Source organism: Rhinoraja longicauda, chromosome 36 (genome assembly GCF_053455715.1).
Source record: "Rhinoraja longicauda isolate Sanriku21f chromosome 36, sRhiLon1.1, whole genome shotgun sequence".
Classification (NCBI taxonomy): Eukaryota; Metazoa; Chordata; class Chondrichthyes; order Rajiformes; family Arhynchobatidae; genus Rhinoraja; species Rhinoraja longicauda.
This window is the reverse complement of record NC_135988.1, coordinates 4,479,316-4,493,956: the sequence shown is the minus strand read 5'-3', so window position 1 is coordinate 4,493,956 and position 14,641 is coordinate 4,479,316. Positions and strand designations below refer to the sequence as shown.

Here is a 14,641-nt window from a genome sequence, read left to right as displayed (position 1 = left end):
TTACAGCGAATGCAGCGCCGGAGACCCAGGTTTAATCCCGACTACGGGCGCCGTCTGTACGGAGTTTGTACGTTCTCCCCGTGAGCTGCGTGGGTTTTCTCCAAGATCTTCGGTTTCCTCCCACGCTCCAAAGACGTACAGGTTCGTAGGTTAATTGACTTGGTATAAATGTAAATTGTCCCTGGTGGGTGCAGGATAGTGTTGATCCACGATAGTGGGGATCGCTGATCGGCGAGGACCTGGTGGGCCGAAGGGCCTGTTTCCGCGCTGTATCTCTAAACTAACTCTCCCAGGTACATCCCACCTGTCCATTGCATCTTGCCCAGGTAAACCCTATCTGTCCATTGCATCTTGCCCAGGTACACCCCACCTGTCCATTGCATCTCTCCCAGGTACACCCTACCTGTCCATTCCATCTCTCCCAGGTACACCCTACCTGTCCATTGCATCTCTCCCAGGTACACCCCACCTGTCCATTGCATCTCTCCCAGGTACACCCCACCTGTCCAATCCTCAATCTTGTGATAACAATCCTGTCAGTTTCATGGTCACGTTTCTAAGTGTTTGTAAAGTTCTTTACCTCCCCACTGATTGCTGGCCGAGTCCTTGCTGTTCGAGGCCCTCCCGTCCCATCTGCTATTTCAATGAGGCTTCTCCAGTCTCGGGGAGCGGGTTTTTTTGTTGCGTGATAACCAGTCAGCAGAAAGACTGAACGTGATTGCAATCGAGCCCACCCAGATACAGGACACAAGGGCAGTGGAAGCGGAGTCTCTCGGTACTTTGAAGAGCCGTTGGAGATTGAGGTGTGAGCAAGGGGTCACTCAGAGTTCTGGTGGAACTGCAGAGCAGAGCTTATGGTCAGACCACAGACGGGTGTGGGGGCCAAGTCGATGGGTATTTTCAAGGCAGAGATAGATTGATTCATGATTAGTACGGGTGTCAAGGGTTATGGGGAGAAGGCAGGAGAATGGGGTTAGGAGGGAGAGATAGATCAGTCATGATCGAATGGCAGAGTGATGGGCTGAATGGCCTCATTCTGCACCTATCACTTTTGACCTGATGACAAACTACGACCGGAATGGGTGGCAATGCAGACCTGAGATAGAGTTCTCTCCCTTCCACTGTCTCCGTCTGTACAGAGTTTGTACGTTCTCCCCGTGACCTGCGTGGGTTTTCTCCGAGATCTTCGATTTCCTCCCACACTCCAAAGACGTGCAGGTTTGTAGGTTAATTGGCTGGGCAAATGTAAAAATTGTCCCTAGTAGGATAGTAGGATAGTGTTAGTGTGCGGGGATCGCTGGGCGGCGCGGACTCGGTGGGCCGAAGGGCCTGTTTCCACGCTGTATCTCTAAATCTAAATCTAAATCCATCTACACCTCACGCTGCCTCGGCAAGGCCAGCAGCATCATCAAGGACCAGTCTCACCCCGGCCACTCCCTCTTCTCCCCTCTCCCATCAGGCAAGAGGTACAGAAGTATGTAAACGCACACCTCCAGATTCAGGGACAGTTTCTTTCCCGGCTGTTATCAGGCAACTGAGCCATCCTACCACAACCAGAGAGCAGTGCTGAACTACTATCTACCTCATTGGTGACCCTCGGACTATCCTTGATCGGACTTTACTGGCTTCACCTTGCACTAAACGTCATTCCCTTATCATGTATCTATACACTGTAAATGGTTCGACTGTAATCATGTTTTGCCTTTCCGCTGACTGGTTAGCTTTTCACTGTACCTCGGTACACATGACAATAAACAAATCTGAATTAAACGCCATGGCGTAGGAAAGAACTGCAGATGCTGGTTTAAATTGAAGATAGGCGCAAAATGCTGGAGTAACTCAGCGGGTCTGGCAGCGTCTCTGGAGAGAAGGAATGGGTGACGATTCGGGTCTGAAGAAGGGTCTCGACCCGAAACGTCACCCATTCCTTCTCTCCAGAGATGCTGCCTGTCCCGCTGAGTTACTCCAGCATTTTGTGTCTACCTTGTGTTTACAAACCTATTGTGCTGCTGCAAGTGTTAAATCAAGTTCTTTACCTTCAGTCTGAATAATCACACGTGATACTGGATTAGCACATCAGATTTATTCCACCATGGGGTTCTTCCCCAAGAGGATCTCCAGACTCAACACTAGTGTCTGAAAAGATCTCAACTCAGGGGAGGGGAAGAACAACTTCTCCACCATTGTTTACTTTTTATACAGAAAAAGAGGGGTGTGACAAAAAGAAATCAAGGACCAATTACACATCTAATACAATTCCCATGGTTACAGAGAAGACAAAATCATTGATTACAATTCCCATGGTTACAGAGAAGACAAAATCATTGATACAGGTCACATGCTCAGAAACCAAACCATTAATATAAGTCACATGTTTTTAGAGAAACGCATCAATTTACCTAGAGTGGATTCAAAACTTTTCCTACTTTCACACGCACCCAAATAAGGAGTTGTTACTAAGAAAGAAACTTTCTTATCTCTATAGACGAGCAATCTCGTAGCTGCATGACCTTGCTTTACTGTTTCAATACACAGCACTCGCAGTCAGACAGAGTAGTGGGAGAGGACAATAGCCCATCTCTTCTGTACACTCCTTATCATTCGTAAAGGGACAAACACATTCTGTTCCCAAGGATAACATTTCTGCCACAAGCATCCATCTTACTGCTTTCCACTAAAATAAGCATTCATTTTATATTAGCTAAAACAACAAAAGAAACCATCTCTACTACAACAAAATATAATATCTCTAATTGACTATATCAGCTAATAGCATAGATTCTCACAAGTAAGGATTTCAATGTTCCATTCTGGGTACATGTGACAATCAATCACTCTTGACTCGAGAAGACATCTTGGACTGGCACAAGTCTTTGGACAACGACCAACAGAGGATAAATAACTCTGCTCCGTGTAGAATTGGGCGTGTGGCTGCATAATGAATGCAGTGTGGTGAAGATAAATCTACTCACCACACGTACATCTGCCAATCCCTCATCTCCTAAAAAATATTTTCCTCTTTGTTTTCCTCACCGCATTCTAAACCCGCACATTCCAAAGGTCCACAACTCTCGGAGTGAAGGTTTCTGTCTTAAATTGTTCTAGATTATTTCAGTCTAAATTGGGTGATCCCTTGAGACTGCATGGCCTAGTTCTGGGCTATTTTTCACACCAGGAGGGACTGGGAACTGTGTCCGCCACAGTAGGGTTAACCTACAATGAGCCTTTGTCGGCACTGGGCCTGTACTCGCTGGAGTTTAGAAGAATGAGGGAGGACCTCATCGGAAGGTGCAGAATAGTGAAAGGCTCCACATGCTGCTGTCTGTACGTTTGTTCGTACGTCTGTATGTTTACGTTCTCCCCGTGACCGTGTGGGCTTCCTCCGGCTCCCCAAAGACGTGCGGGTTTGGAGGTCAATTGGCTTCTGCAGCGTGTCCCGAGCATGTAGGATGGAACTAGTGAGTGGGGGGTCGCGGGTCGGCGTGGACTCGGTGGATGGAAGAGCCTGTTTCCACGCTGTGTCTCCAAACTAAACCAAACGTCATCCATCCTTTTCCTCCAGAGATGCTGCCTGACCCGTTGAGTTACTCCAGCATTTTGTGTCTTCATTCTAAACTAAACTAACCTTCTTTAGCGCCAATGGTCGCTTGATTCTCAAGCACTGAGCGACGTGAAGCGGCGCAGTTCCCTGGAGTTTGTGACCGAGGGCCGGTGCCAACTGCAACCATCTGTATCACTGCAACCTGGTCTGCATTGGTGCACTTACCCTGTCTAAAACTGTTACAATTGTTTTGTTGGGTTGCTGTTGTCTAAATTACTTAAATTATTGCATCGTATGGGAGGCGCATTCCCAATCTCGTTGTACCCCTGGGTACAATGACAATAAAGATATATTGTATTGTATTGTATGAGGCCGTCGCTGCGTTTGGAGCAGTTGTGGGCCCCACATCTGACGAAGGATGTGCTGGCTCTGGAGAGGGTCCAGAGGACGTTTACAAGGAACGATCCCAGGAACGAGTGGGTTTGAGCGTTTGACGGCACTGGGCCTGTACTCGCTGGAGTTTAGAGGAGGGTGAAGACCCTTCCTCAGACTGAACACCATTGCCCCTGATCTATGATACGATACGATATGATAGAACTTTATTTATCCCAGGAGGGAGATTGATCTGCCAGCAGTCTCAGTTTCGGTCGGCCTCAGTCTACCCCACGAGTTACTCCAGCACTTGGTATCCTTTTGTGCATTCGACAGCATCTGCAGTTCTTCGTTTCCACTACTTACACAATGATAATCCCTGATAATCTGAAGAATCAATGATAATCTGAAGAAGGGTCTCGACCCGAAACGTCACCCATTCCTTCTCTCCTGAGATGCTGCCTGACCTGCTGAGTTACTCCAGCATTTTGTGAATAAATACCTTCGATTTGTACCAGCATCTGCAGTTATTTTCTTATACTACAATGATAATCCCTTGCTCTGTTATAGCAGACAATTGGCAATAACAGACACCATTCCCACCGGTCTGCTATAACGAGGGTTAGGTTTTTTGATTATTGATTTTTTTTTCTTGCTTATTTATTATATTATTTATAGAGTAACTGTGTTTACAAACCTGTGTGGGAAAGAACTGCAGGTGCTGGTTTAAATCGAAGGTAGACACAAAATGCTGGAGTAACTCAGCGGGTCAGGCAGCATCTCGGGAGAGAAGGAATGGGTGACGTTTCGGGTCGAGACCCTTCTTCAGACTGTACCCGCCCCCTCCCCCGACATCAGTCTGAAGAAGGGTCTCGACCCGAAAAGTCACCTGCTGAGATGCTGCCTGACCAAACCCAATTCTCCCACCCTGGACAGGTGGGTGACCCTGCCCCACGGTGTGGTGGCTGAACATGCCGAGCCAGGCCCCATCGCCCCCCCCGCCGCACGGCTCCGCTCCGTGGGGTCTCCCGAGATGCCGCCCGTCCCGCTGAGTAACGGGAACATGTTTCCTGCCTCTAACGTGTCCAACCCCTTAATAATCTTATACGCTTCGATAAGATCCCCTCTCATCCTTCTAAATTCCAGTGTATACAAGCCTAGTCATACCTTTTCCCGGTGACCTGCGTGGGTTTTCTCCGGTCTCCTCCCACTCTCCAAAGGCGTCCAGGTTTGTAGGTTAATTGGCTTTGGGTGAAATTGTAGATTGTCCCCCGTGTGATCTAGGACAGTGTTAATGTGCAGGGTGATTGCTAGACTCGGTGGGCCGAAGGGCCCGTTTCCGCGCTGTGCCTCTAAACTAAAGGGCGGCACGGTGGCGCAGCGGTAGAGTTGCTGCTTTACAGCGAATGCAGCGCCGGAGACTCAGGTTCGATCCTGACTACGGGTGCTGTACTGTAAGGAGTTTGTACGTTCTCCCCGTGACCTGCGTGGGTTTTCTCCGAGATCTTCGGTTTCCTCCCACACTCCAAAGCCGTACGGGTATGTAGGTTAATTTGACTGGGTAAATGTAAAATGTAAAATGTAAAAAATTGTAAAATGTAAAAAATTGTCCCTAGTGTGTGTAGGATAGTGTTAATGTGCGGGGATCGCTGGGCGGCGCGGACTTGGTGGGCCGAAAAGGCTTGTTTCCGCGCTGTATATATATGATATGATATGATAAACACTAAACTAAAAGAAACTGCTGTGATTCATGCAGCTCTGACAGACACAGAGCGACAAACACACCTCGAGCTTTCCTCAAGTTCAACCCCGATTGTCAGCTAAACACATGTCTCACTTCCTTTTGACTAGGGGTCGGCCATTAAGAGCTGAGGTGAGGAAAAACGCTTTCACCCAGGGAGTTGTGAATCTGTGGAATTCCCTGCCACCGAAGGCAGTGGAGGCCAATTCACTGAATGTTTTCCAGAGAGAGTTAGACATAGCTCTTTTGGCTAATGGAATCAAGGGATATGAGGAGAAAGCTGGCACGGGTTACTAATTTTGGATGATCAGCCATGATCATATTGAATGGCGGTGCCGGCTCGGAAGGGCCAAATGGCCTACTCCTGCACCTATTTTCTATGTTTCTAAGTAAGTCCTGTGTCATTTGACTGTGATGTTCCCACGCAGGTCCACTGTACGTCATCGTCGAGTTTGCCTCCAAGGGCAACCTACGTGAGTACCTGCGTGCCCGACGGCCCCCTGGCATGGAATACTGCTACAACCCCACCCACATGCCCAACGAGCAACTCTCCTTCAAAGACCTGGTCTCCTGTGCGTACCAGGTGTCCAGGGGCATGGAGTACCTGGCCTCGAAGAAGGTAAGCGTCTGCTCCCTACATTTACGATAGAACTTTATATATCCCAGGAGGGGTTGGACACGTTAGAGGCAGGAAACATGTTCCCAATGTTGGGGGAGTCCAGAACATGGGGCCACAGTTTAAGGATAAGGGGTAGGCCATTTAGAACGGAGATGAGGAAAAACTTTTTCAGTCAGAGAGTTGTGAATCTGTGGAATTCTCTGCCTCAGAAGGCAGTGGAGGCCAATTCTCTGAATGCATTCAAGCTAGATAGAGCTCTTAAGGATAGCGGAGTCAGGGGGTATGGGGAGAAGGCAGGAACGGGGTACTGATTGAGAATGATCAGCCATGATCACATTGAATGGCGGTGCTGGCTCGAAGGGCCGAATGGCCTCCTCCTGCACCTATTGTCTATTTGGGAATAATCAATAATAACTAATCTTGCTATCACTGACCAGACCATAATAATAAATGAAAGAATATGATCAAAACACATGGCGCGTGAATATGTTCAATAAACATATTCCAGGCCTACTCCTGCACCTATTGTCTATTGTCTATTGAAATTGGTCTGCCAACATGATACATGAAATTAAAATGACCAGTGGAAGGATTGGGGTTGTGCAAAGATCGTGGAGGGGAGTCAGTCTCAGTCTCAGTCTCAGTCTACCCCACGACAGAAGGGGGAGCAGTTAGTTCAGTTTAGTTTGGAGATACAGCGCCGAAACAGGCCCTTCAGCCCACCGGGTCCGCGCCGACCAGCGATCCCCGCACACAAGGGACAACTTTTACATTTACCAAGCCAATCAACCTACAAACCTGCACGTCTTTGCAGTGTGCGAGGAAATCGAAGATCTCGGAGAAAACCCAAGCAGGGAGAACGTACAAACTCTGTACAGACGGCGCCCGTAGTCGGGATGGAACCCGGGTCTACCACCCGGGTCAGCATCTCTACCACTGCGCCACCGTGCCTCCCTGTTGTACAGTTTGATAGCCCCAGGGAAGAAGGATCTCCTGTGGTGTTCCATGCTGCATCTTGGTGGGACCAGTCTGTTGCTGAAGGTGCTCCTCAGGTTGACCAGTGTGTCATGGAGGGGGCGAGCTGTATTGTCCAGGATGCTCTGCAGTTTGAGGAGCATCCTCCCACGAATCCAGCTCGGCCCCCAGGACAGAGCCAGCCTTCCTGCTGAAGCACAGGCCGTAACTCGGGCAGCGCGGTTGTGCAGCGGTAGAGTTGCTACCTTACAGTGCCAGAGACCCTGGTTCGATCCCATCAACAGGTGTAAGAAAATAACTGCAGATGCTGATACAAATCAAAGGTATTTATTCACAAAATGCTGGAGTAACTCAGCAGGTCGGGCAGCATCTCAGGAGAGAAGGAATGGGTGACGTTTCGACCCGAAACGTCACCCATTCCTTCTCTCCTGAGATGCTGCCTGACCTGCTGAGTTACTCCAACATTTTGTGAATAAATACTATCAACGGGTGCTGTCTGTACGGAGCATATACGTTTTGCCTGTGACCGCGTGGGTTTCCTCCTGGTGCTCCGGTTTCAACCCACATTCCAAAGACGTGCAGGTTCGTAGGTTAGTTGGCCTTCCATCAATTGTGAATTGTCCCTAGTGTGCAGGATAATGCTAGTGAACAGGCTGATCGCTGGTCAGTGTAGACTCGGTGGGCTGAAGGGCCTGTTTCCATGCTCTATCTCAACGCCTAAGTCTAACCCTGTTGTTTAGCCCTGTAATTTACCCCCTGTGTGTATATTGGACCATTGAACCACAACAATGCCCACCTGGCATGTCTACCCACATGGTGGACACCAGGCATTGGAGCCAACCCAAGATGCGATCTGGGACTTCAGGCTTAGTTCTGGTTTTTGCCCAATACAGTGAACCCTTGCTGTTACGGACCTCTTTATAACGGGATTTGGTTATAGTGGACTGACCTTCACCACTGGTCCAGGCTGCCGGTGCCACCCCCAGCCCACACCGCCACCCCGGCCACTTCCAGACCGGACACACCGCCGGCCCACACAGCTCCCTCGCCTGACATCACCACCACCGACCCTCACCCACGACCATCGACTCCTCGCCTCCGCCGATCCTCGCCTCCCCCCCAGCAGGCCGGCGACATCAACCCACCCAGGCCCAGTACCAGGCCGAGTCTGAAGATAGTCGACCCAAAATATCACCCACCCATGTTCTCCAGAGATGCTGCCCGACCCGCTGAGTTACTCCAGCACTCTGTGAAACGTCACCTATCCATGTTCTCCAGAGATGCTGCCTGACCCGCTGAGTTACTCCAGCACTCTGTGAAACGTCACCTATCCATGTTCTCCAGAGATGCTGCCTGACCCGCTGAGTTACTCCAGAACTTTGTGTTCTTTTGTGCATTAGACAGCATCTGCAGTTCTTCGTTTCCACTACTTACACAATGATAATCCCTTACTCTGTTATAGCAGACAATTGGCAATAACAGACACCATTCCCACCGGACCGTTATAACGAGGGTTTACTGTATTAGGTTTTCTGATTATTGATTATTTTAATGTGCTTATTTATTATATTATTAATAGAGTACTGTGTTTACAAACCTGTGTAGGTAAGAACTGCAGATGCTGGTTTAAATCGAAGGTAGACACAAAATGCTGGAGTAACTCAGCGGGTCTGGCAACATCTCTGGGGAGAAGGAATGGAGAAGGGTCTTGACCCAATACATCACCCATTCCTTCTCTCCAGAGATGCTGCCCGTCCCGCTGAGTTACTCCAGCATTCTGTGTCTACCTTTGTGTTTACAAACCTGTTGTGCTGCTGCAAGTAAGGATTTCAATGTTCCATTCTGGGTACATCTGACAATAAATCACTCTTGATTCGAGAAGACATCTTGGACTGGCACAAGTCTTTGGACAAAGACCAACAGAGGATAAATAACTCTGCTCCGTGTAGAATTGGGCGTGTGGCTGCATAATGAATGCAGTGTGGTGAAGATAAATCTACTCACCACACGTACATCTGCCAATCCCTCATCTCCTAAAAAATATATTTCCTCTTTGTTTTCCTCACCGCATTCTAAATCCACACATTCCAAAGGTCCACAACTCTCGCAGTGAAGGATTCTGTCTAAATTGTTCTAAATTATTTCAGTCTAAATTGGGTGATCCCTTGAGACTGCATGGCCTAGTTCTGGGCTATTTTTCACACGAGGAGGGACTGGGAACTGTGCCCACCACAGTAGGGTTAACCTACGATGAGCCTTTGTCAGCACTGGGCCTGTACTCGCTGGAGTTTAGAAGAATGAGGGGGGACCTCATTGAAACGTACAGAATAGTGAAAGGCTCCACATGCTGTGGAGAGGATGTTTCCACTAGTGGGAGAGTCTAGGACTAGAGGTCACAGCCTCAGAATTAAAGGACGTTCTTTTAGGAAGGAGATGAGGAGACAGTTCTTTAGTCAGAGGGTGGTGAATCTGTGGAATTCATTGCCACAGAAGGCTGTGGAGGCCAAGTCAGTGGATACTTTTTGAGGCAGAGATAGATAGATTCTTGATTAGTACGGGTGTCAGAGGTTGTGGGGAGAAAGAAGGAGAATGGGGTTAGGAGGGAGAGATAGATCAGCCATGGTTGAATGGCGGAGTGGACATGGTGGGCCGAATGGCCTAATTCTACTTCTGTGACTTATGCATCTTTCTTCAACGCAGTCCAACGTGCAGCGCCTGGCCAGGACTCTGGACTGCAATGGTCAGCTCAAGTTTAGTTTAGAGATACAGGCCCTTCAGCCCACCAGGTCCATGCCGACCAGCGATCCCTGCACACTAGTCCTATCCTACACATACGAGGGACAGTTTAGAACAATTTACAATGACCCCCTCACCCCACAACATCTTATAGGTTCGAATATGGTTACCCCTCGTTGTACTAAACGGCAAAGAATACAAACCCAAACCGCCCAGCCTCTCTCAGTTTAGTTTAGAGTTACAGCATGGGAACAGGCCCTTCAGCCCACCAAGTCCACGCTGACCATCGATCACCCGTTCACACTCGCTCAATGTTATCCCACCTTCTCATCCACTCCCCGTACGCCAGGGGCAATGACAGAGGGATGATTAGCTTGCAAGCCCGCATGGCTTTGGGAGGGAACCGGAGCACCCGGAGGAAACCCACAGGGTCACAGGATAGAACCGGCAAACTCCACATCAACAGCACCCAAGGTCAGAATTGAACCTGGGTCTCTGGCGCTTTGAGGCAATGGCTCTACCCACTGTGCCACACTCTTGATAGGACAACTAGGGTTGCCAACTATCCCACTCCCAAATAAGGGACAGGGTAATGACACCGCCCCGCGCCCCACGTGACCTCACCCAGCCAGCGGCCACGTGCTCCCACTCCTCCAATGGTGGCCTCCCGGGCCGGGAGGCGGGTTGCCACGAAACCTCCGTTAGGCGGCGCCTGGGCCTCCTGACCTAGACTATCCGGGCCTGCAGCTTCTGGGCCTACAGCGTCCAGGCCTACAGCACGCCCCGGCCCAAATACGGGACAAAGGCGGTCCCTAATATGGGACAAACTAATTTAGCCCAAAATACGGGATGTCCCGGCTAATACGGGACAGTTGGCAACCCCAAGGACAACCCTCTTGATCCAGAATCGTCCTGGTAAATCGCTTCTAGACTGCTTCCAGACATCCATTTATTAAGCAACTTCCAGAGTGCTCGAGGTGTGGCCTCACCAGCACCCTGTGCATCTGCAACAAGCCCTCATCTTAAACTCCAACCCCTTCACAACAAAAGGATTGGCATGGCTCGTGGGCCTGAACTATGCAGAGAGGTTGGGAAGGCTGGGGCTTTAATCATAGAGTCATAGAGTGACACAGTCTGGGCCCACACCGGCCAACAATGTCCCAGCTACCCTAGTCCCACCTGCCCGCGCTTGGTCCATAACCCTCCAAACCTGTCCTATCCATGTACCTGTCCAACTGTTTCTTAAACGATGGGATAGTCCCAGCCTCAACTACCTCCTCTGGCAGCTTGTTCCATACACCCACCACCCTCTGTGTGAAAAAGTTACCCCTCAGATTCCTATTAAATCTTTTCCCCTTCACCTTGAACCTATGTCCTCTGGTCCTCGATTCCCCTACTCTGGGTAAAAGACTCTGTGCGTCTACCCGATCTAATCCTTGGAGAGCTGGGGGCTGAGGAGTGATCTTACTGAGGTGTATAGAATCATGTGGGCAATAGATAGTGGATGGTGGATGCGCCATCTTTTATCCAGGGTAAGGGAATCAAGAACCAGGGAACATGAGGTTCAAGGTGGGAGAGGCAAGATTTAATAGGAACCTGAGGGGCAACATTTTCACTCAGAAGGTCGTGGGCGTAAGGAACGAGCTGCCAGAGTAGTCTGAAGAAGGGCCTCGACCCGAAACGTCACCCATTCCTTCTCTCCAGAGATGCTGCCCATCCCGCTGAGTTACTCAAGCATTTTGTGTCTGCCTTTGATTTAAACCAGCACTCTGTCATATGTCCCACCCCCAGTACCAGCTTAGTTGGGTCCCCTGCTAAGTGCGAAGAATTCGCTAAATTTTTCACCAACAAAGTTGAGAACATTAGAATGAACATTTCCCCTCCCACCCGTGACCTAGCTGTCTCACTAGTCTGTTCATCTAAATTGGACTGCTTCCAACCCGTCACTCTATCCTCCCTTGCAAAGCTTGTCTCCGCTATGAAACCTGCAACCTGCCCCCTTGATCCTGCCCCCACTGCCCTTCTGAAGGATGTCATTGCAATAGCCGGTCCCAGCATCCTCTCTATTATCAACAGTTCTCTGGCCACTGGCACTGTTCCAACCAGTTTCAAGCACGCGGTGGTCCAGCCCCTACTGAAAAAACCTAACCTAGACCCCACCTTGCCTAGCAACTACAGACCCATTTCCAAACTGCCATTCCTGTCAAAAGTCCTTGAAAAGGCAATTCTAAACCAATTAGTGCCCTACCTACACCAAAACACCATCCTGGAAAGTTTCCAGTCAGGTTTCAGAGCCCACCACAGCACAGAGTCTGCCTTGTTGAAGGTACACAACGACCTGCTTCTCGCCATCGACACCGGCGACTGTGCAATCCTGCTCCTTCTCGACCTCAGCGCAGCGTTCGATACAGTGGACCACACCATCCTTATTGACCGTCTCCGGTACGCGGTTGGCATTGATGGCACTGCCCTGAGCTGGTTCGCTTCGTACCTCAAAGATAGGAGTTTCGCCATCAACATAGGCAGTTATTCCTCTGCTCCAGCTAGCCTCTCCTGCGGAGTTCCACAAGGCTCCATCCTAGGCCCCATTCTCTTCTCTCTATACATGCTCCCCCTTGGCCAAATCATTCAAAGGCACGGCATTTCTTTCCACTGCTATGCCGATGACACTCAGCTTTACCTCCCCCTGAAACCCAACAACCAGTCAAATTTAAACAGCCTCTTACACTGCCTTGAGGACATAAAATGTTGGATGGCACAGAACTTCCTCCAATTAAATGAGAGCAAGTCTGAGGTCATCCTATTCGGCCCCCCCCCCCGACTCCATCAAATCGATAACAGGCAGTCTTGGAAGTCTATCCTGCCTAGTCAAACCGCATGTCAAAAACCTCGGCATGATATTTGACTCTGCATTAAAATTTGATAAGCAAGTCAACGCTGTGGTAAAAGCCAGCTTCTTCCAACTTCGAACCATAGCTAAAATCAAACCTTTCCTCCAATTCGACGACACAGAAAAAATCATTCACCCTTTCATTTCCTCCCGCCTAGACTACTGCAACTCCCTATACACTGGGATCAGCCAATCTTCCCTGTCCCGCCTGCAACTGGTCCAAAACGCCGCAGCGAGACTCCTGACGGGTACCCGTAAAAGGGACCACATCACCCCGATTCTGGCCTCTCTCCACTGGCTCCCTGTACGGTACAGAATCAACTTCAAGCTCCTCCTATTCACGTATAAAGCCCTAAATGGACATTCCCCCCCCTACATCAAAAATCTTCTAACCCCCCTCTCTAACTCCAGGTCCCTCAGGTCGGCCGACTTGGGGCTACTCACTATCCCGCGGTCTAGGCTTAAGCTCAGGGGTGACTGCGCTTTTGCGGTTGCAGCTCCTAGACTGTGGAACAGCATCCCTCTCCCCATCGGAACTGCCCCCTCCATCGACTCCTTTAAGTCCAGGCTCAAAACCTATTTCTACTCCCTAGCGTTTGAGGCTCATTGAGGAGGCGCTGTGAACTGTTTGTGTGCTACTGTATGTTTCATTTTTTTTCCATTGGAACCTAATCAGATGTACAGCACTTTGGTCAACGTGGGTTGTTTTTAATTGTGCTATACAAATAAAATTGACTTGACTTGACCTGTAGTTCGTTCCGACACGAGCTGCCAGAGGAGGTAGTTGAGGCAGGTCCGATAACCATTAGGGTTGCCAACTGTCCCGTATTAGCCGGGACATCCCGTATTTTGGGCTAAATTGGTTTGTCCTGTACGGGACCGCCCTTGTCACGTATTAGGCCGCTGTCGGCCGGGACAGTGTAGGGTAACGGAGTGTGCTCGCCTAACGGAGGTTGTGTAGCAACCCACCTCCCGGCCCGGGCGGCCGCCGTTGGTGGAGCGCGAGCACGTGGCCGCTGGCTGGGTGAGGTCACGTGGGGCGCGGGGCGGTGACGTCACCTTGTCCCGTATTTGGGAGTGAGATGGTTGGCAAGTCCTAATAACCACATTTCAAAGACACTTGGGCAGACACATGGTAAGAATGTTTTCGAGTGGTGGGGGTCGAATGCAGGCAAGTGGACTAGCTTAGATGGAGCATCTTGGTCGGTATGTGCGAGTTGGGCTGAAGGGCCTTTTTCCGTGCTGTGTGACTCCAAGGCCCTACACTGTTTGCCTTCTTAACCACCTGTGTTGGACCTGCCTGCAAACCGTCAATGAGTTATGCATCTCGGCCCCTCTGAATAGACAATAGACAATAGGTGCAGGAGGAGGCCATTCGACCCTTCGAGCCAGCACCGCCATTCAATGTGATCATGGCTGATCATTCTCAATCAGTACCCCGTTCCTGCCTTCTCCCCATACCCCCTGACTCCGCTATCCTTAAGAGCTCTATCTAGCTCTCTCTTAAATGCATCCAGAGAATTGGCCTCCACTGCCTTCTGAGGCAGAGAATTCCACAGATTCACAACTCTCTGACTGAAAAGGTTTTTCCTCATCTCAGTTCTAAATGGCCAACCCCTTATTCTTAAACTGTGGCCCCTTGTTCTGGACTCCCCCCAACATTGGGAACATGTTTCCTGCCTCTAACGTGTCCAACCCCTTAATAATCTTATACGTTTCGATAAGATCTCCTCTCATCCTTCTAAAACACCTCTCACTTGCCTTCTC

At 49.8% G+C, this 14,641-nt stretch overlaps 1 protein-coding gene across 1 annotated transcript in view; it reads left to right on the top strand.

The window, feature by feature from the left end:
• Positions 1 to 14,641, top strand: part of LOC144610174 (fibroblast growth factor receptor 1-like) — a 136,176-nt gene that overhangs the window by 109,034 nt on the left and 12,501 nt on the right. The window contains 1 exon segment of the mRNA XM_078428726.1: positions 6,083 to 6,273. Coding sequence (XP_078284852.1) covers positions 6,083 to 6,273 — 191 coding nt within the window.